This window comes from Macrobrachium rosenbergii, chromosome 5 (genome assembly GCF_040412425.1).
Source record: "Macrobrachium rosenbergii isolate ZJJX-2024 chromosome 5, ASM4041242v1, whole genome shotgun sequence".
Classification (NCBI taxonomy): Eukaryota; Metazoa; Arthropoda; class Malacostraca; order Decapoda; family Palaemonidae; genus Macrobrachium; species Macrobrachium rosenbergii.
Genome location: NC_089745.1, coordinates 16,420,673 through 16,443,949, shown reverse-complemented (window position 1 = coordinate 16,443,949; position 23,277 = coordinate 16,420,673). Strand labels below are relative to the sequence as shown.

The 23,277-nt window shown below is 44.1% G+C and overlaps 1 protein-coding gene and 1 long non-coding RNA gene across 6 annotated transcripts in view; one reads left to right on the top strand and one right to left on the bottom strand.

Moving 5' to 3' along the window:
* Positions 1 to 23,277, top strand: part of LOC136838542 (uncharacterized) — a 228,987-nt gene that overhangs the window by 196,614 nt on the left and 9,096 nt on the right. The gene's annotated exons all lie outside the window — the stretch shown is intronic.
* Positions 13,066 to 23,277, bottom strand: part of LOC136838540 (broad-complex core protein isoforms 1/2/3/4/5-like) — a 39,656-nt gene continuing 29,444 nt past the window's right edge. For all 5 annotated transcript variants that reach the window (XM_067103646.1, XM_067103643.1, XM_067103644.1 and 2 more), the window contains exon 8: positions 13,066 to 18,338. In XM_067103646.1, the coding sequence (XP_066959747.1) occupies positions 18,105 to 18,338 (234 nt within the window). In that variant the 3' untranslated portion in view covers positions 13,066 to 18,104. The remainder of the gene's footprint in view (positions 18,339 to 23,277) is intronic.

Genomic DNA, 23,277 nt, shown 5'->3' with positions numbered 1-23,277 from the left:
TTCATCCCCTTTGAATTGTTTTGTTGTATAAAGTATGTGTACTATCATTAAAAATATTTTTCTTTCCTGTGATTAATAATTCTTTCTTGAATTCATTACTTGAAATAAACATGATATATACATGTACACATATGTCCTGGCATTTATCTGATTAAGAGAGAGAGAGTGACTGACTTGAAGTGGCAACCATTCTCGGGTTTTTTCTAGTATGACTTGGTGTTTAACCCCATTCATAAAGGGGAATCTATAAATGATAAAGAGAGAGAGAGAGAGAGAGAGAGAGAGAGAGAGAGAGAGAGAGAGAGAGAGAGAGAGAGAGAGAGAGAGATTGCAAGCATGAGTTTACTTGCAATAGTTAAAAACCACGTAGATAAATTCTGCTCCAGATTGTTTGAGTGATGCCTTGAGAGAGAGAGAGAGAGAGAGAGAGAGAGAAACGTTTGGTAGAGGTAGTATGGTGAAGTTGGTGTCCGGTGTGCGTGATGGTGGCATTGCCTGGCTACATGATAATTAATTTCAGACCTCATTTAAACTGACTTTATAAGGAATACGTCACCTTAACGTCACGAAGCAGTCACTATAGCGAATTCCGAAGGTATAAACCAAGAAGAAACGAATGAATTAATGAGGAAATTCGCATTTGAACGAATAAAAAAAAGGAAATATCGTAGATTTTGATGTTGGTCTTAGCCAGCAGCTACTTACTATACAGTGTCCATTGGCTATATAAATGATTATTATCACAATTGTAATTTTAGACGCCGTAAAAAGAGCTGCAACTGTTTTCGGTTTCCTGTACGTGTTAACAAACGTGTTTCAGTTTCCTTTGACGTTTCTGATAGGGAAAGTGAAGGCTGAAGTCTGAATGGTCTAATATAGGAATTGTCAATAAATGGTGATTTTTTAGTGGATTAAATACTTAGATATGATGACAGTAATACCTCAAGGTACTTGAGAATTTGTATTTTATTGGCAAGGTCTTGTAAAGACCACGTGTGCGGCCCGCCAGGAGACCAACAACCAAGATGAACTTTCTCTTTCGTGAGTCACCTGACGAGAAGAGCACATGGTCGAAGAAACACAACTTTTATACGTATTTCTCTGTAACCATTATTGTCACATTTCATTTATGCTCACCACTATATGCATTGCTATGCAAGCGCTCCGACCATGTACTCGTAATGGTCAACTGAATCTTCTGTATCAAATTGTATGTATGTTTCTGTCTGTGAACAAACACAGACGCCTAAACTTAATCCCTGTTACGATTTGTCAGAGAGTAGTAACTACAAAGCGGCTCTCACCAGCCAATAACCTCTTGAAGATTCTATACATAAATCAGCCTAATAAACCAGACAACAACCAGCCAGCATGTCAGCCAGCACCTTCCGTACATTGGTGACCCCGGACGGAGTAACTCGAAGAGGCCGACGAGAGATGTCCGACCCACGGAGATGACCCACCCCGCCAACAAAGCCCTCGCCGCCTCCTCCACACACCTACTGCCATTTATGTCCGGCAACCCAGATGCATGGTTCTTCAGGGCGGGAACGACCTTCCCGGATGCCGTCCTCGAGTTCCTGCTGGATGGCATCCTTGTGCGGGCTACCGAAGGATCAGCCGAAGTCATCCGTCATCCTTCAGCCTGCTGCCGTCCTCGAGTTCTTGCTGGACGGCATCCTCGAGCTGGCTACCGAAGGATCAGCCGACGTCATCCTTCAGCCTGCTGACGTCATCCTTCAGCCTGCTGCCCGCCCTGAGAACCAAGAAATTCCTCAACCAGGTGGGGCTCCTGGAGGAGACAAGCGACTGCCACACCTTTACAGGCAGCTGTGGCGGTTCATCACACCGCCCGCTGCGGCCAGCCAACCTAAGCCATCCTTGGACATCGTGAGGAAGGTAGTCTCACACAAAAGCCAACCTTGACATTGTCAGTAAGACGATTTTCAGCTGTTGGGCCTTTCTTGGTGGGGAGTATCTGCAAAGACCATGTATGTGGCCCACCAGGAGACCAACAACCAAGATGAACTTTCTCTTCTGTAAGTCATCTGACGAGAAGAGCACACGGTCGAAGAAACACAACTTCTCCCATACGACTTTTATACGTATTTCTCTGTAACCATTATTGTCACATTCCATTTATGATCACCACTACAGTATATGCATTGCTATGCAAGCTCTCCGATCATGTACTCATAATGTTCAACTGAATCTTCCGTATCGAATTGTATGTATGTTTCTGTCTGTGAACAAACACAGACACCTAAACTTAATCTCGTTTCGATTTGTCAGAAAGTAGTAACTACGTTGCAGCTCTCACCAGCTGATAACCTCTGTGAAGATTCTGTACATAAATCAGTAATAAACCAGATGACAACCAGCCAGCATGTCAGTCAGTACCTTCCTTACAGTATAATTAAGATACGTTTGGCTTAAGATGAACACTGAAAAAAATGTGTTTTCATCGCGAATAAATTTTTAATGAGTGGGTGGTTTTATCACAAAAGCATTTAGCCTGCTAGTACGCATGCATGGATGGTGATGGATTTGTTTCGTCTCGTCGATGAATTATTTCTTGATCCCCAAAGTTGTGCCCATAACAACGAAGTTTTGTGGATTAAGTAGTTAGATATGATGATGGTAATACCCAGGGTATTTAAATTGGTACACTGTCCTGTTGAGGATAAAGCGGAAGTACTTGCGGGAGGACTGATGGATGGGTACCTGGAAATACCCATCCTGCAGATCCACCTGAAGGCCACGAGTACTGACGGTGTCATTTCCATCTTGAACCAAGTCTGGCAAACGAATCAATCCTGGGCAGATAGATCTATGACCGGCCTCCATTCCCCTAATGCTTTCCCTGTGAGAAAGATCCTACTGTAAAAGCCTGGAGACTGATCTGTCACAGCTTCCACAGCATCCTTCTTCAGCATAGCCTTCACCTCGTCCTGAAGAACGCAATCCTTCAGTGAGCCAGGAACGTACGTCTGTAGGCAGACCGGAAGATTGGTGAGAAGTGGAGGAAACTCAAAGGGAAGTAAATAGCCCACCCGACCGACGGACATTCACAACCCAGGTCTCCGCTCCATGTCACTCCTAAGTTACCCAGTGGCTTGACAGGCACCCCCCCACCAGTGGCAGCATGTACAGGGAACACCACCCCTAGTGTCCTCTTCCCTTCTTCTTCCCCTTACCTCCTCTACCTGGCTGGGCAGAGGACCAAAAGGACTTTTGGTTTACACCCTTCCTGACGGGGGCAGAGGGCTGGGTGTTCCTACAGGGGACCTTAGGATTCTGAGGTTTCCTAGAACCCATAGAAGAAGGGTCAGCCTGACCCAAAGGTTTGGCTGCAGTGGCGTACGAAGGCCCAGAGGTCTTTGCCATTGCACAGTGGATGAGACAGTCGTTGTCATCCAATTTTGACGATCCACCATGGCGTCCACTTGCTCCTTGTCAAAGAGAGAAGTGGAACCCAACAACGGTCCATTCCTCAGGGTCAAGACCGACTCAGGACCAACAAACATGGAGACTCGGGAGAGAACTGATCTCTCCTTTTCAGCATCAAGTGTGTCCACAGTTTAGCTGTCTGGCGGGCTAAGTAGGTGATAGTCCTACCTCCAGACAGGAACAGTCTGTTAAGGTTAGCCACATCGTTGGTGTGCGATGAAGAGGAAGTGATAACCTTGGCTACAGTGTTGGACCAATGGTCCAGCCAAGAGACTGCTTGAAAACTGCCATAGCAGTCGTTTCCAAGGTCACTGACTCCTGATGTGAAAGGGAGATGCCCTTAGCACAGAGCTGCTCCAGTGACAGACCCGGACCGAGACGAACTAAGCCCGGGTCAACCTCTGCTGTCAGAATTGCCCTCTCCAAGGGCTTGTAGAATTTCATCTGATGAGGGAGAGGAAGCAGCTTGAACGAGTGGCTGGCCCAAAGTGAGTTCTCCTTCCCAAAGATGAGAGAACTCACTTGGCCCAGGACCGACTTGGCAAGGTTTGACCATGGCAACTCGATCAAGGGTGAGGATTCCTTGCAGGCTCTGAACAATGCTTCGAGGCTCAAAGGAACAACCTCATCAGCAGCCAGAGTCTCTTCCCCGGGATTATTTTACTGACAAATCAGTTTGACAGTCTCAAAGTAGGACCTCTGCAGCTTGGGGGGTGTATGCATCTTTGGGGATAAGACTTTCCAGCCCTTCCAAGTTACGGTCCTCCTGAGTTGCTCTCGCTGCAGGTAAGAGACCCTCCTCAGAACACCCATATCCCCTCTCTGACACCCGTGCATTTGTCTGTTCCAGGCCTAGAACTGAACCGGGGGTGTACGAAGGGTTGCGATGGGAAGCCAAATCCAGGCCGCCAACCTGAGTCCTGTCCATCCCACGGCTCCTGGTATATCCCCAGGAGGTTGAAGTCTCAGCAGGAGAGGAAGGCTGTGAACGAATGTCAACCCGTGGTGACAATCGATGCACAGGTCTTTTAGAGCTCCCATCACGTGAACGTGAGTGGGAACTGCCCCTGGTAGAATAACTGCGCACTCTCGGGCAAGAGTGTGGGCTGTCCCAGCGACGAGCTGGAATCTCCTTTTAGGCCGAGGCCTCTATGCACAAAGAATATCGAGTGGGGGACATCCTCCATGCTCTGTCGAGCGTGCAGACACTGCGGTAGGCATCACCATCACGGAACCCTGTCCTCCAATCAGCCAAGGCCTGGATTGTGGGAGCCACATCTCGGGTCATTGGAGTTCCAGGGGTGGGGGCAGTGCCTGCATGCTGCACACTCAAATTCTCTCTGTACGCTGCGTCACAGTCTGTGGACTGTGAATGCTTATTGTAGCTGTACCGATCCATTTGAACCCAGATGGAAGAACCTTCGGTGGCACGGGTCGAGGAGACCTGTGCTCGCGGAGCGTCCGAGGCATGGGAGCGTGCAACAGATGGCGTTGCTACATGGGGGTCTATGATGGGAATGAGCTTCCAGGACAAATCCTTGGAGCCCCGTGCAGCAAAAGGTTCTTTACCAGACATGGGAGACACCCGATATCGGGTATCAGTGCCTTGGATGTTGCCGGACAAGGGGGATCCATGTACATGGATTTGTCTCATGAAAGCCATGTTGTGGCTGACGCAAGCACGTGCTGCTTCCACGCCTTGGATGTCTGGGGAGACCTGAGATGCGGATTCCCTATCCAAGGACAAGGGAGAGCTGTAGAGAGATCCCAGTGCTTCTTCCTTGGAAGAAGACATGCCGTGAGAAGGCCAACGGGCCTTCATACGGTCAAGAGAAGCAGCCTTTTCCTTCCTCGGGGAGGTGATGAAGATACTGATGATGACGACAAAGGCGAATGAGGTCTCTTCTATAATGGCCTCTTGCTGTCACTCTGCTACCTCTTCAACAACTTGTCCAGGAGGGAGCTTAGACGTCAATGGGACTGGATGAATGACCGAAGGCGCCGTGACTGTAGTCGTGGATACCTTGGATCCTGTAACTGAAACTGTAGTTCCAGTCACTGATGCAGTAGAGACAGTTGGCAGATTGGAGGCACTAAGGTGTGCAATGAAGCCATGCACTGATGGCTCTCGGGAAGACCTAGGGAGGGCCAAAGGTTCCTAAGCTCTTGAAAAGTCTTCCTGATCTCTCCCAGACCTGCAAAAGATGGGTAAATATTGGCTGCCTTCCTTTGCCAAGGGGGAGATTGCTCTCCCCCGACCAAACGGAGGAAGTCCTCGAGAGATCATGATCGGCATTTTTTTTATACAGTGCACATTTAAAAATAAAAAAAGTGTACCTAGTACGGTGTTAAGTGCAAACAACCTTTAGTACACCCACAGTGCATTGTGTGCGGTGCACTGATGGCAGTACCCCCAGTAGTTGGTGTTATATCCAAATTTTCATAAATCAGTCAAACTAGGAACCAACCAGTGGGGCACTTTCAGCCATTAAGCACTTAAAAGTGAAGTGGGGGAGGTGGAATGGTTGGACAACAAGACAGAAGAAAGAAGTGGGAATTGAGGTAAAGAAAAGATGCTAAACTGTGGACGCAGCTAGAGGCTGAAGGGATCCTGCAAACAACCTTGGTAATACCTAGGTGCACTGGCAGCACTAACCCCCATCCCCCCCCACCCCTTCAGGGGCAATGCTTATAGTTCCCTCTGTGTTATGAGTGCTCTAGGAGTAGAACTTGACATAGGTCTTTCACTAAACCACATGGTTCCTCATTGGATGGGTTGGTATCATTCTCGGCTAGCACTCTGCTGGCCCGCGTTCGATTCCCCAACCGGCCAATGAAGAATTAGAGAAATTTATTTCTGGTGATAGAAATTCATTTCTCGTTATAGTGTGGTTCAGATTCCACAATAAGCTGTAGGTCCCGTTGCTAGGTAACCAATTGGTTCTTAGCCACGTAAAATAAATCTAATCCTTCGGGCCAGCCCTGGGAGAGCTGTTAATCAGCTCAGTGGTCTGGTTAAACTAAGGTATACTTAACTTTTTCACTAAACCACATCAACTACTAAAATTCTACAGGTGAGTCATGCCATCCAGCCTCACCCTCCTTCAAGCTCCTGGAATAATCCAAATTGTTTTTAAAGCTGTGCAGGAGTTATTTACCAAAGGACTATCCTAGCAGGGTAAGAAGAGAAAACTTTAGCTAGAGTAACTATCCAAGTAATGTAATTTAGATTTAGCTAGCTGCTGTTTGGTAATCCTCATCCATGGCAACGGGTTTGGAGTCTGAAGGGATGAGGTCCAGTGCAGGAATGTCCTTGTAGGAACCATAATGGTGCCACCAACATTAATTTTATTTCTCTAGATAATAATTTTACCTTGTTGATCAGGAGCTGGACAAGGGAATAATGGAAGAATGGTGTACACTTCCAGGCTGTCACCTTGGTACATGGGGATGTATTATGCTGCAGCATACTGCAAGTTTGCAAAGAAGTCTCCAGAGAGAGAGAGAGAGAGAGAGAGAGAGAGAGAGAGAGAGAGAGAGAGAGAGAGAGAGAGACTTCTTTTAAAGGTATCTGCACACCTTGGTATAGAATGACCACTCTGTAGAAAGAATACAGTATATCTGTCTCAGCTATTTCTGTGACTACATTCTTTGTTGTTGGAATAAACTTTGTAAAGTCCCCGCTCAACGGGTTCTCTGTAATGAACATCCCATTTTCTGCGGTGCCTTCATGTGCGACCTAGGGTCGGACGGACAATTTTATTATCATTATTATGAATTGTATATTTATTATGTGTTCATTGGACCTTGCACCACGTATATGTGACAGAGTATTTTTATGTCTAACCAGTCGTTGTTAACCATTATGTTTTCTGTATGTACCTGTCCTGTTTTGTGTAGAGAAATAGTTTGACCTCAGGTCACCTATAAATTTTTGTACCTGCAGTCTCTGCGTTATACGCAGACGTCCGCACGCTGCTTTATAAGCGGGTCGCTTCATCAATAAACTAGCAGTACTTGTCTTCCTGCTCATTATTTCACACCTCTCTCACAGTGGTGACCCCCGGAGTGGTTCCCAGAGTCATTAACGGACCCAAACAGCGTCTTAGTCTTGGCACGATGAACCAACCCACACCCCTAACGGACTAACTACGGCGCTCTAACAAAGCGTTTGGGCGTTACCGACCCTCGTCGGCAAATCACCGGCATCATTAGCGGACCCACACGGCACGCTCCCAAGTGTGCATTGACGCGAGTGTTCCCTCACACTCCAAGTGAGAGTGCAGAATGAGCATGGACACAGACATTCCCACCCACATACAAATTACCGCAAATTCTCGGAGGCAGACGTCTCCCTCGCGCAACCCCCTCCCGTGCACTCCTCCACGCCGGTGCCTGCTCTCCGCGCGATGCCCCTCCTGACGGACCAACCAAGGGCAGCCCTCAGCATAAGGCTGCCGCCATTCACTCATCAGAACCCAGCGTCCTGGCTCTACAGGGTCGCGGGGCAATTTAGGGTGGCAGGCCTGACCAACAAGGTGTTGAAGGCAGACATCACCATCAACGGCCTACTAGAGGAGATATACAAGAAGGTCACCCCGTGGGTGATGACAGTGTCGAGCCCTGCCACCTTCCAGGAGTTAAAGGCCACTCTCGTCAAGACCTGCTCCCTCCCGGTCTCTGAGAGAGCCGCCCGCGCTCTCGACCTCGCCATCAACCCCCGGCAGGACACAAACCTCTTGGAAACGTGGCATGCCCTCCAGGACCTCCTCCTTCCCAAGACTGACAGCAGCGGCAGGCGCAAAGAGATCAGCCTGTCGAGGGAGATCCTCCTGTGGCAGCTACTCGCAGAGGTCCGTGGGCAGATCACAGAACCATACACCCTGCCAGTCGAAGACCTGATCAGGGTGGCGCAGTAGCTGATGGACTCCATGAGGGCGGCGAAGCGGGCGTCCACGCCCGCACACCCCATCAACTGCCTCCAGCCAGAGGACCCCACCACAGAGGGTATCAACATTGTTGACAGGAGGAGGCCACCCCACCAGCAGAAAAAGGAGAGGCCGCGGTTTTGCCATTACCACCAGAGGTTCGATAAAGCTGCCCGAAATTGCGAAGCCCCCTGCCTCTTCTCCCCTCCAAAAAATGGGGGAGGTGGCGGCCACCCTCACAGACCGCCATGGCAGCAGCATCCAAAACACCCAGAGGCCCCGCACCAGTAGGCTTCTACGTCCGCGACACTATCTCCAGCAGGATGATGCTGATCGACACTGGGGCCATGCAGTCAGTGTTCCCGCCTTCCAAAGAGGACCCCAGACGTCCGCTGGCCCGGCTGCCTCCCTGACGGCCTCCAACGTGTCTCCCATCCTCTTCTACGGCACCAGGCTCCTGTAGTTCTCCATCCTTGGCTGGAGGTACAGGTGGAACTTCATCATCGCAGACGTTAGGACCCCGCTCCTGGGTGCAGACTTCCTCGCCCACTTCGGACTGGCAGTCGATGTTGGCCACAAGTGCCTGCTGGACACCGAGCCCTGCCAGTCCCTCCCCTTGTCGCCGGGCCCCAAGGAGCCCACAATCTGTTCCATCGCTCCCCATCAGTACGGCTCCCTCCTGAATGTCTCCCATCCTCTTCTACGGCACCAGGCTCCTGTAGTTCTCCATCCTTGGCTGGAGGTACAGGTGGAACTTCATCATCCGTTAGGACCCCGCTCCTGGTGCAGACTTCCTCGCCCTCGACTGGCAGTCGATGTTCAGTGCCTGCTGGACACCGAGCCCTGCCAGTCCCTCCTCCGGGAAGCCCACAATCTGTTCCATCGCTCCCCATCAGTACGGCTCCCTCCTGAAGGAATTCCCAGAAGTTTTCAAACCCGAGCTTCATTAGGTGCCCAGGCTCCCCGCCAAACATGGGATATATCATCACAAGACAAGGGGTCCCCGACGCACGCGAAGTTCCGGAGACTTTCCCCACAGTGCCTTCAGGAGGCCAAGAAGGCCTTTGCCGAGATGGAACGGATGAGCATATACAAGAAGGCTCCCAGCCCATGGGCATCCCCCTTCACATGGTGCAGAAAGCAGACGGCACCTGGAGACCCTGCGGCGACTACAGGCAGCTCAACCTCGCTACAGAACCCGACCACTACCCTCTACCAAACATGCAGGACCTGACGGCCTCCTTCCACAGGGCCAAAATATTCTCAAAATTAGATCTCTTGAAATCATGTTTTCAGGTACCAGTAGCTCCAGAGGACATCCCCAAAACCGTCATCGTCACGCCTTTCGGGTCCTATGTCTTCGCCTTCTCCACCTTCGGCGAGAGGAACGCAGGCGCGACCGTCCAGAGGCTGATGGACAGCATCCTGGGGGACCTGAACTTCTGCATCTGCTACGTCGATGATATCTTAATTTTTTCCAAATCCCACAAGGAACACCTGCAGCACATCCGGAAGGTCCTGCATTGCCTGCAGAAAAGTGGCCTCATCGTCAGGTTCGACAAGTGCACCTTCGGCGTCAAGAAGGTGGATTTCCTAGACCATGAGATATCCCCGGGAGGCATCCACCCAGTATTGTTGAAAGTCAAGGCCGTCAACAGGTTCCCCACCCCTGCCTCTATCAGGGGTGTACAAGAATTCCTCGGAATGGTCAACTACTATAGGAGATTCATCCCGGGGATTGCCCACACCATGGCCCCCTGACGGACGTCCTCAACAGCCGGCCAAAGACCTTAGAGTGGGGCCCCAACCAGCAGAAGGCCTTCTCCCTGACGAAGGCCGCCCTCGCCAAGGCAACAGCTTTGGCCCACTGGGAACCCAGCACTCACCTCCAGCTGACAACAGACGCCAGGAACGTCGCCTGGGGGGCCATCCTAGAACAAGTCATCAACGGAGCCCCTCAGCCCATTGCATTCTTCAGCAGGAAACTCAGCCCCACCGAGTCCCACTACAGCACCTTTGACAGGGAACTCTTCGCAGTGTACCAGGCGGTATGCCACCAAGTTCCTCCTGGAGGGTACGCCCTTCACGGTTTGGACGGACCACCAGCCGCTGGTCCACGCCTTCATGAAGTTGGGGTACACATGGTCCTCTAGGCAGCAGCGGCACCTCGTGGCCGTCGCGGAGTTCACCTGCACCATCAAGTACTTCCCTGGCAAGAAGAACAAAGTAGCCGACGCCCTCTCGAGGATCGAACAAGCCGCCGACCCAGAGACTCCAGCTTACTGCACAACCATCACGTCGCTGAAGTGGAAAGACGTGCCCCTAGGCCCTGGAGGGTCAACACTGCTGAGCGACGCGAGCACTGGTCGCCCCTGCCCACCGGTGCCCACCTCCCATCGTCGGCTGGTCTTCGACGTCATCCACGGACTGTCCCACTCCTCCGGAAGGACGACGGCCAGGCTGCTAATGGATAAGTTCATCTAGCATGGCATATGGAAGGACGTGACGGCCTGGGCAAGGCAGTGCATACCGTGCCAGACCAGCAAAGTAGTGCGGCACACCGAGTCTGGGGTGGGCGATTTTCCCCAGCCGAGGAGACGTTTCGGGCACATCCACGTTGACACATTGGGTCCTCTTCCCCCATCAGGAGGAGCAAGATACCTTCTAACAGTCGTCGACCAATCCACCAGGTGGCCTGAAGCTACGCCCATGGAAGAAGCCACCTCCAGTGCGTGCGCAGAGGCCCTCCTCTCCAGCTGGATCAGCCGGTTCGGTGTCCTGGACCATATAACTACGGGCAGGGCCCCGCTTTCCTGTCCAACCTGTGGGCCACCCTGGCATGCCTGCTGGGGACCACTCACCACAGCACCACCGCCTACAACCCCGCAGCTAACGGAATGGTGGAAAGGTTCCACAGGTCCCTGAAGGCGTCCCTCATGGGTTGTTGCACCTCCGAGAGTTGGAAGTACCAGCTGTCCTGGGTCCTCCTTGGGCTGAGGACCGCCCCCAGAGCCAATGGCGACCTGTCCGCAGCAGAAAAGGTCTTCAGGGAGACCCTTGTAGTCCCGGGGGAACTCATCACAGAGGACCAGGACGACTTAACGCAGAGGCTCCGTGACAGGGTTGGGAAGTTCACCCCCTGTCGGCGGACATACGCCGACAGGACATCCCCCTTCATGCCTCCAGGTCTGTCCTCCGTCACCCACGTCTTCGTCAGGGACGACGCTGTACGGCCACCCTTAACCAGGCCCTACAGGGGGCTTTCCTCGTGCTTGAGAGGAACAAGAAGGCATTCCAGGTAGCCGTCCACAGCAAGAAAAACTGGGTATCAATAGGCCGCCTCAAGCCTGCATTTCTGGAGGAAGATGTCGGGGGCACTTCCCAAAGTCCCCCGCAGGAGATAGCAGCCCCACAGCCCGCCCGTCTGCAGGAAAACGTCGTGGGCGCCCCTAGAAAGCCCTGGGACCAGGCAGGAGGGCTCCCCAACACACCCCTCCACAGGGCGCCGAAGAAGATGACCACCCCCTCCAGCTGGCATCGAGAAAGCGAGGTCCCCTCTGCCCCCCCAGCAGATACCTGCTTTGATCAGACGTTACCTACGTTTTGGGGGGGGCGAGTATTGTAAAGTCCCCACTCAATGGGTTCTCTGTAATGAACGTCCCGTTCTCTGCGGTGCCTTCACGTGCGACCTATGATCGGACGGACAATCTTATTATCATCATTATGAATTGTATATATATTATCTGTTCATTTGACCTTGCACCACGTATATGTGACAGTATATTTATGTCTAACCATTCGTTGTTAACCATTATGTTTTCTGTATGTACCTGTCCTGTTTTGTGTAGAGAAATAGTTTGACCTCAGGTCACCTGTAAATTTTTGTACCCGCGGTCTCTGCGTTATACGCAGACGTCTGCACGCCGTTTGATAAGCGGGTCACTTCATCAATAAACTAGCAGTACTCGTCTTCCTGCTCATTATTTCGCACCTCTTTCACAACTTAATCACATGCTTTTTGTTCTTCCTTTTTGTCATAGTCTTTAACCTGATGCCTCGCTGGAAATCCTGAAACATCCTACTGTTCCAGTTATTGGACATCAGCATTTTGTCTTTCTCATCAGATGGCCTGAAGAGACAATACAGTACTGTTTCTTCAAAAGCCATAAGCTCTGAACCTCTCCATGTTATACAACTGTTTCTGCTTTGATAAAAAATTCAATATTATTTCTTATTTGAGCTCCCTCAGGCTTCTTAACATGCATCATTGCAAAAGTATTATCATCAGTAAGGTTAGTAAATATGCACTGTCCAGCATCCTACATAAGTTTGTCTGCCCAACAATTTTCATTTATCTAAACGAGTTTCTGTTTGTTGCTATGCACTGCTGACCAGTTCCTGAAAAACTGAAGCTGAAGTGACAGCAGCCTGCATCTTTTTATGGCAGGTTGTTGTAGAAAGGGTTGCCACACAACTGTTGTGGGTTTAAGTGGGATGCATTTGTGAGTGTTTGAATTAATATACACACTATAACTCAGTCTTTGCCATTCCAAATTTTTGGACTGAGTGAATTGCACTGGATTGTTTGGTTTTTCCATTCATATAGTATAAGCAACAATAAAATTATTCCCTAGTGGTTTGGATTAATTATCTTTAACAATAAAGAAATGTGTAATTCAAATAATAATAGGATTTTAAAATTTTATTATGACTTAGGTATTACTTAATGTGAAAATTAGTTACAGTATTTAAATATTACACAATATTCAAGTAAAAAATTATAAAGTATTTATGGACATGCAACTATCTACATTTCAAAAAATTTTGAACTTTCATGTTTCTAGGAGTCTACCTATACAAAATATGACTGCACATCAGAGCTTTGTATCACAAGTCTATATGGCAATTATGGGTCAGAATTACTTCTTGTGCTGTCAACTTGGATAATCTGCACCTTATTGCTTGTCATTTTCAGTCAACTCCTGAGAGAGACGTCAGTGAATTAATGAACATTTTAAATTAAGTTGTCATTCTCCTTCTCCAAACTACGGTTTTGAAGGCACAAAGTTTAAAGTATCAAAACACAAAATATGATTTTCTGGAGATTTATATACAATATGATTGTACACATACGTTGTGAATCCACAGCCAAGAAGTATGTGAATAATTCCTAGTTATGAACTTCACATTCCTTTTCTCCTTTAATCAGTGAAGAATGTGCATCAAAGTTGTACAATTAGGAATAAGTTGTACTCCAAATTCTATACATTTTAGCAGCATACTGCCACAAAACAATGTTAGAACTGAATTATTTCTAGTGATAACATACTTGCAGAGGTACGATTTCCACTCTTCATTTAGATCACACTTCCAGATGAATAACCTGCGTCCAACATTACACACAGCTTTTCCAATAAAGTAATGACATTATCCCTTAAATGTTAGATGACAAATATATTTTAAGGTTCCAGATACCAGTTAGTAAATAATCAGATTTTTCATAATTTGGTGATTTTTTTTTATTATTATTTTCCCTCACCTGCATTATTTGCTTAACCATGTTCTCTCATATGATGTACTGAAGGTAAAGGTAAGTCGGACTGTCCCTTACCTACCTAAAATGGCAAAAAATTACAGATAATTACATCTACATCGTCCAACAATATATGTACCTCTAACATTTTTGAGCATGAATTCTTGCACAAAAGATAAGTGCAAAAGATATGCACATATCAAATGTTAAGAGCTTTCACAAACAAAAATGTTTAAGATAAATGATGCAAACAGTATTGAAAAGGATGCATACACATCTGCACTTCTACCATTCTTGGTGAGGCTGGGTATTTACTGCCTGCAGTGCACCTTGCACACCACATTTCAGACACTACCAAAAGTTCTTTGCCGCTCTCTTAGATGACTGCTGCATAGCTTTCTGAATTTTACTTTCACCATTATCTTTCTTCTCTTCCTAGCAAGCTGTTCAGTAAATTTTTAACTTAGCCTTACTCAATTTCATTATTAATAATTAATTTAACCAGACCACTGAGTAAAAATCTATTGTAGCTGGCATGAAGTTTATCTTTAAAACTACTGTATACTTTACATGTCATTTAGCAAATTACGATCCTTTAAACTCTGAATCAGTCAGCTTTCACTCTGTAGTAAGTAAATTGGGCCAAAACAAATTAGCATTGCAACTCAATAATATGAATAAAGGGCACTTTATAATAATAATAAAAATATAATTTTAGCCTTAACAAAATAAAAGATGCATCTAACTGACACATTTCACAACCCTTCCCCCCCAAAAAAATGTATCTATTGTACAGTACTAACAGTGTAACATAACCTGCGTTTCAGGTTCTGTATTTCTCAAGGTGTCTAGTAGTAGATTTTAAGTCATTTGTTTTTTTGTTTTGTTAAGTAAGTACAGTACAGTAATAACTAAAATTTATACTTACCAAGCACTGACAGTTACATCTTTTGTGCTTATATTATTTTTGTGAAATTTTTGCTTTTTCTTTTCAAAGTCTGTTTACTAGGTTCAATCAGGGTAAGCCAAATCTGCCAGCTTCACTAATTCAGTGAACTGATACCCGTTTCAATTAATAATATAGTGTAGTGCAGTGAAATAATGTACCTTAATAACATTAAGTATAATACACAATATTGTACTAAAAGAAAAGTGTTTTAAAATCGAACCAACTAGCTCACAAAAATAGTGAAATTTTTGAGGTACACTAATGGAAAATCACAGCTTGCCATTCCTTTTAATGGTACTCTGATTTTATGTATGAGCCTAGAATGTATATAACAAAAATTATGATTTTGTTATGTTTTTCTTGAACATGACATTATCTGTACATTTCATTATCTTGCAGTTATGCCCTTCTTCACTGGTTCACTGAAAATGGTGTACTACTTGTTCAAAATACTGTTGCAACAATAGTTTTTGAATAAAAAAAAAAATGATCTGCAGTAGTACGAGAGAATTATCACCAATGGTGAAAAACGTCTTATGTAAATAACTAAGTCTATGTTCTACAGATCCCTAAAACTGTTTTTTCCTTAAATACTGTATACTGTAAGCAATGCAAAATACTTCTACCATCCATTATCAATTCTATGGTATGTATTCTCTCATAAAAAATATAAGACCAAAGAGAGAAAAGAGAGTACCCTTGGAAATATAAGAAACCACCACCCAAACAGCATGATTCTGTATCTAACTGCTGAAGGTAGTGAATTTTTAAATAGATATTTAAATTAGGAGAATCAGCTATCAGATATTAGATTCAGAGTTTAACTTAAAACTGTAGGATGCATTTTAATTTCTTCAGAGACACATTTTCAGTGGTGAAATACTGTACATATTATTAGTTAGTTTAAGCAGGCCACTGAATTGAAAATCTCATCTTCACAATGATGGCTTGAAAACTCTCATCTTCACAATGATGGCTTATAAAAGAAATGTAGTTGCCAGTCACAAACATTTATGGTGGGATAGGCTGAAAATTGTGAAAAGCCTGACATCATTTCTTTAAGGGAGTTGTATCCAGTACTTGTAATTTACTGTTGACTGAAACTTGAAAGAATATATTTTATTATTAATGTTGCATTGCTTGCTCTACAAGCAGGAACCGAATCATAAGAAATATTGGAAACATCAGATACCACTTTTCTTCCTGTTAATTCATTACAATTCTAGAAAAATATTGGGCAATTTGTTGTGTTCATTCATTACCAGTGATGCGACATAGTTTTATTCCTATGAAATTAGATAGTAGAGTTAGATAATACAACTTTTAACACATTTATTTATTCTCCCACCATATGAGATACGATGCTGTTAACCCTCTTAAGATGTGGAACTAGTAAGTGGTGTGGTCACTTGGTTATAAGGCTTAACTAAACTAAAACTGATTAGCTTACCTCATACTACACTCCCATTTCCATAGACTGCATGGGCAACACTAATGATTGGGGGTATTTAACAAAGTCAGCGTTAGCTTACCTCATACTACACTCCCATTTCCATAGATTGCATGGGCAACACTAATGATTGGGAGTATTTAACAAAATCAGTGCTAGTGTCTACTTTTTCTTTTCCACAGTCCCAGAAAGCTAGTTACTGTTTGTCAGACTTGTTACAACTTGACATTATGATACCAATCCTATATACTTCAGATCTATAACGTTCCAATTCCAGAATATTACACTCCTATCTGAATGTTAGCAGCTTTCTACATATTCATTTCTTAGGCAAATGACTGATTTATGGCTACTAAATATGGCGTCAGAACATTTCATAGATAAAATAACTTGGGTGGTGGTGGTTCTATTCTTTCCTAAGTGTTATTTAGGATATAAACCACTGTCAAAAGCTATCCATTTTGATTTTGACCATCTTCTAAGCTTCTTCACACGGAAAACTAATGCTGTTGGCTTAAGTGATGTTGCTTCTAAAAAATTATGAATAGTACTGCAGTGTTTTCTAGAAGTTTTATTATTGCTGTGGCCCAATTGTGGGATGATCTTCCATCATTTTGTACCACAGATCAGTCATTATCCATCATGCTGTAACAATTCTTAATACTCTGATTTCTGAAAGAACACTTGTATCTTTATTGTGGATTTGTGTCGTTGACTAATAAATGGTGTAAAGGACCTTCCTCTTCTTTAACAGTGATAATAATTCCAAAGTAATTTAATTACACCAGCAAAACATCTTTCTGCTCCCCAAGGCCAGTCCAGATGAACCTATCCTACAATTATCATGCCGTTGATGTGGCAGCAACAGTGAGCAGAGCCCTGGGTAGAGTATGTCCTTTGGCACAGTTATGGACTTCCTTTTGAGGACCAAAGTCCCCCTCCCCACTCCCTAATCTCACAGAACACTCCCACTTCAAACTTATTCTTGACAGCTAAGTAAGGAAATGCAAAGAGTAAGGATGAAAAGTAAAAAGCAGAAAGCAACACAGCTTAGGGATGCTGCACAGAATCTCTAGTTCTATCTACAGTGTGTTGCACGACTCACAGAATACACACCAGTGGCAGTATATTTATATTTGAACCAGACCTCTGAAGTAGGTGTAAACAATAAGCTCCTTGGGTTGGATAACAGGCCAATAGACCAAGGCTATTTTACAATAGATTCATCAAGGATATGGAGTACTTTTTCGTACAAACAATAATAGTAAATAAAAGTAAACTGAATCACAGAACCTGAAGTATAAGCACATGGAACTTCTGCAGGAACATCATTTTAAAAAGTTTTTCTGGGCTGAAATCCACCAGATCATGATGCTTGTTAATGTGTTTCACTACGGGCAAATCTCCTCAGCAGACAATGCACTAAGAATAATATTAACCCCTGAAACTCTCAGAAACCTTTATTAGCAAAGGCACATTTTATTTTCATGTTTTAATGATATCAGTTTCTGAAAGTGCACATTATGAATGAGAATAAAATGATAATGAAAATGAGGCTATAAATATTTTGTTGTGCATTATATCAAAATGGAGTTTTACTGAGAATTAGACCATGCACCCTGTTTTGTGCAGGGAGATGTCATGGAAGAAAACAGGAAGACAAAATAGTCTGTAATGTACTTTCAAAGGTGACAAAAGTGTTTTCTAACTTTCCTATGAATCATAAGAAAATACAAGTTATATGTATCTTACATCCCTGAATAAATAAATACAGTACAAGAGACTAAAACTCTTTTACTTATTTCCTTCACTGTCTTTCTCCTTCTGTGGCTGACTTGATTGTGTCTCTTTCTTTTCTGCATCCTTTTTCTCCTCTCCCTCTTTTTCTTTGTTATTTTTTATTAATAACATAAGGGAATCAATTCTAGTTGGCTGTGCAATCTGTAGCACCATATGTGCTTCCTCCAAGATCAGCAGACCATTACGTGCATCATCCATGGCAAGGTTGTGTTTCCGTGTGACGTGTTCCTACAACAATGAAAATCATGAAATTTCAAATACTGATAATCACGAAAATCCTTATGAACTTCTAATATGAACTGTATAAAAATATAGGTTCCAAATAATAATTACTATCAAAAACATAACAGCTTTATAATTTATCCTCTTGGAACACCTTTTACATTGTCTTTCCTGTTTGTATACTAATGGAGACATCATGTGAAAATATAATTTGAGAACAAATTTTTACATACAAAACCACTACTTAAAATGCCCATCTTGTGTACCTGAGGTCCCAGACATTCAGTCCCTGAAGAAAGGAAAAACAAAAAGAGGCCGTCTGCCAGCAGTATCACCCCTGTGCACCCTGAAACCACAGGCAATAGTTAGTTTGTTCCTTGTGTTACCAAAGCCAGTGGCTGCAAGAAAAGTAGGGTTAACTGAATTAAGAGTATCACAGCCTTAAGACCAGTTCATGGTGGTAGTCCCGTACCTCATGTACTCTTCACACTCTGGTAAAAGCAAAAGAGGGAGTCCTGACCTTGTGTGAAATTCCAAGATGCCTTACAATCATCTATTACAGCTAGAAGAAAAGCTATTTCTAGTCAAAACTTCTGTGAATATCTTGGGAAAAGGCTGATGGTCAGAAGTACTTTATATATTGGATTTCTTGGATATTTTGAAAACTGAAAAAAAGCTGGCTTGACATGGAGTTAAGTCTCTGTCATATGGAAGGGCTAAAAGTGAAGGAAAGCAAAAACAGTGCAACAGATGATACCAGCTACAAGGGATAACATCTTACAACAAATGACTTCCACTGCCAATTCACAGACAAAAGGTCAATTATCTATTAAGTGGTATGATCAAATCACAAAATTTTCAAGCGTCACAAAAGACTCTGGAATACCTCCCAACAAAGTTTCAAGCCTAATCTATGACTTGTATACAGTAAGTGGAAGTATGGCTGGCAGTGGTGCTTCACCTGCTGAGGAAGCCCTCTGTTCAGCATCGTTACAAGACATTATGGAAAGTGACATCTGCTTCAAACGTGACCAGAAAGGCAAGCTAGGGTCAAAAGACTGACTCATGGAGGTAGCCTCAACATGACAAGATTCAATGTTTTTCTACAGAAAGTGAAAGCATCTTCATCACTGCTCTTGGTCTTTGTCCCCATTCTTGTTGAGTAGTAGAGTGTAACTAGGAACCATAGAATAAACTGTTTGCGAATACTCCCCATCTACGCAAGGTCTTTTGCTATCTTTCTTTCAGTGGATTGGGCAGCTGTTAATATAGAGAAATAGGAACATGCTACTGATGTCCACAGTAATCATGCTGATCTGACTAAAACAAATCTTAAACACTATCTCCACGGAAAAACTGTCAGTTGCAAAGTCACAGGCTTTATTTCATGAAAGTCTTTTGGATCCTGAATAAAGTATGAAGTAATGTTGGTCTGAATGACTATCTTGCTAGACATTACCTGGTGCAGGTGCACTGCAGCTTTAATCTGGAGGTTTAAACAGTGGTTCTTTTGCCAGTTTACAACCCACTACACAACATCCCTCTAAGAGAATATTCTCATAGGTGAGAAAGCACCTCTGGATAACCTCTAAATCCTGTTCTATCTTTCACACAAGTGTAACCGAGTCCATGGTAATCTCAGCAGTTACTCTTGCGAATGGTTAAAGGTTGAGGATCCCAGGTGATCCAGAGAATAGGACCTCAAAATCACTATAGAGTAGGTGAAAGAGAAGATGAAATCCGGCTAATGCAGATGTCATATGAACTCGAAGAAGCATTTTTCACCCAAGATGTTAGAGACCCAAGCAAATAGGCACCTAAACTTAATGGGTAGTCTGGGGGTTTGGCCTCCCAAACAGTAACAGAACTAATTTAATAACAAAGATTTACATACAACCTACTTGACACCCTGGAGCCAATTCACACAGCATATACAGTATAGCGTACAGCAATTACGTAAAATATTTAATAGCCTATCCTAACCAGTATTTTATGATTATTCAAAATATCAATTTTACTTAATTTTGGAGATTTATATGCAAAATTATTTGCTTATACTGATGTGTACAATACAAAAATTTTACAAGACAGCCTAACAAAAATGTAGCAGACTCCATTTAAAACATACACAACTCATACTATATAAAAAAAAAAGACCACAAATATTTTGTTCTTTTTTAATGTTACAAAACACTGCACACTCACTGTGCCCCCACCCCGGTACGTATAGAGGGTAAGATAAATTTTAATGTCAATCAAGCACAGAGTAGGAGATAGATGGCCATCACTTTTTCACTTCTTAGTTGTACACTTCATATACCATTTAGTATTATATGTTGTTAATTAATTCAGTTGAAGGTTTAATGCATATAATTGAAAAGCCATTTTCTTACTTTTGATAGCATGCTCAATAGGGTTTGCTTCCATCTCCAATTGTATGCAACTGCATTGAGACTTGGAACAAAAATTGACAAATAAATGTAGTATGTCTCAATAAGGAGTCACGAAGGAGAAAATCACCTATAGATTCAGAAGCTAAGTTCCAGCAACTCAGCTCCCTGAACCAGATGACCATTGCTTGGCACTCCATGAGGACCATCTTGCCCTCAACCCCAGTAGAGGCTCCAGGAACATTAAGAGAACAGAAATAGTTGAAGAAAAATAATGTCTTTAAAAGCCACCATGGTGTAAGCAAATGATGGATAGCAAAGTACATCTCCCCAGGGAGAGATCCCAACAAACACAGGATCCAAGGACCACAACCTGGCATGAAACGAACTGCAAGGAGAGAACAAGCACAGAGACTGTAGCAAAATAGCAAATTCCAAAGGGAAACAAAAAAAAACCTTCAAAACCCATGCCCGTAGAATGAAGGTGTTCAAGTAAACCCTAGAAGGACACCCAGGGTAACTGGGCTATTCTCCTGAAAAGCAGACTAACACAGCAACCAAATGTGCTTACATTACACTTGCTTATAGGGGCCAGGTTAAACTTCACCAAGCAGTACTGCAGGTTGAAAGGCAACACAAGAATCAACAAACCAGCAAACACCTATCCAGTGAGGTACTGATACCAACAGAAACAATTCCAAGGAACAAGGCCAGTAGTATGTGAACCAGGGTAATGGTCAAGGGACACAAAAACTTGGATCCAACAAAGAACCAAAAGAGTACCTTCTGAGAGCCAGATGAATGAGACGTGCAAGTATGAGACCTTTGGGTTACCATACCTAGGAAGCCATGTGGCCCAATCCCTTACAGTTAGCATCTCTCAACGGCTATCATAGGAGATAAGACAAGGGAGCACAGAAGCTTATCCAAAAGCCAGAAGACAAAGCGTAGTGTCAAGGAATGGGAAACCCAATACAATGGCTCCTCGGTATACAAATTTAATTTGTTCCAAATTCCAATTTGTATATTTAAAATGTTCATATATCATCCAAATATTCCCATGAGGAATAATGGGAATTCAATTAATTCAACCCCACACTCATGAATTTGTCCCCATACCCACCCTTTGTATCCACTTAATACAATTATTTTAAGAGCAATCACAATATATAGTTTAATGGTAACCATATTCAACAAAATAAAAGAATAAAGCATTTCACAATGAGATTCAACATAAAGGATGAACAAAATCTTTTGTCACCGCAGTGATGCACAGCTGACTTGAGATAGAGGGAGGGAGCACTTATACTGTTGAGAAGAGAAGGTGAAGAGACAGTAAAACATTACTGTATGTATGTAAAAGCAGTAATAATTCGCATAAAATAAAAGAAAGGAATTTCACAATACAGTAAATTTAACACGATACAATATGAAAACAATCAAATGCAATACAGTAACAATAAAAAATTGAAAGAGATACAGTAACGATAAAAAATCGAAAGAAAGTCTTCCCTTGAGCAAGTGTTCAGGAATGCGGCGAGTGAGATCATAGAGAGGAGAGGGAGGGGATAGTGGGCTATTGGGTGGGAGATAGGGGTCCACTTCCCACTGACTTCCCAGCTGGGGCTGGGCTCGAAAGATTTTTCTCTTTCACTACATTTCGCCCGTTTCTTTCACTTACATTCAATTCACCCGAATCATTTCTTTTTGTTATGGTAAAATACCTATTGAGTGACACTTGCTTTTTACGATTTTGTAGCACTGTAAAAGTAACTCGTCCCCACATTGTGAAACATACTGGCGCCACATTCAGCTTCTACGCACCTTGGATTGTTTGATTAAACAACTTCCTTGTGAAAAGTTATTTGATCTCTTTCCTTTTCTTACTTGCATTCTTTACTTATTATTTATTTGTTTGCAAAATCCTCATGTTTATTGGATCATAATTTTAAATTCTGCCGTTTGCCAACAGTAAGTTGATGTGTTGAGGCATAATTAATCTCCTTGCACTCAAGATCCAAGTGTAAAACAAGTTGACAATTGTACACGCGTGAGGGATTGTTTTCACATCTGCCGGACGCTGATTACTCTCTCTCTCTAACATAAACATACATGCACACTGGCACACAATCGAACACACACACACACTATTGATTCCTTTGATTATCCTTGCAAAATGTAAATAAAATTGATTTTATCAACCTTTGCCTACTGCAACCATTTTGGTTTCCTCAAGGGGATCCAGTCTCTCCTCCATCAGTCCCGGCTGGCTGGACACCATTTTCCAACAAACAGCTCATAAACTTAACTTTCAGCTCATACCCGGAAACAAAATTTTTCAAAAATTTTACTTTGTGTAACGAAAATGCGAATAGCAAATCATTCATATGCCAAGGAACCACTGTATTAGGCCTGGACCAATGGAGGGAACAGTAGGGTCACACTTCTCTGGAAGTCCTATCTTTGACTAAATTGGCTGAGGCAGCCGAAACAACAGGGAGACACCAGCAGTAAGCAGCAGAGTCATGGAGAGAGAGTAATGAATATGAAACATG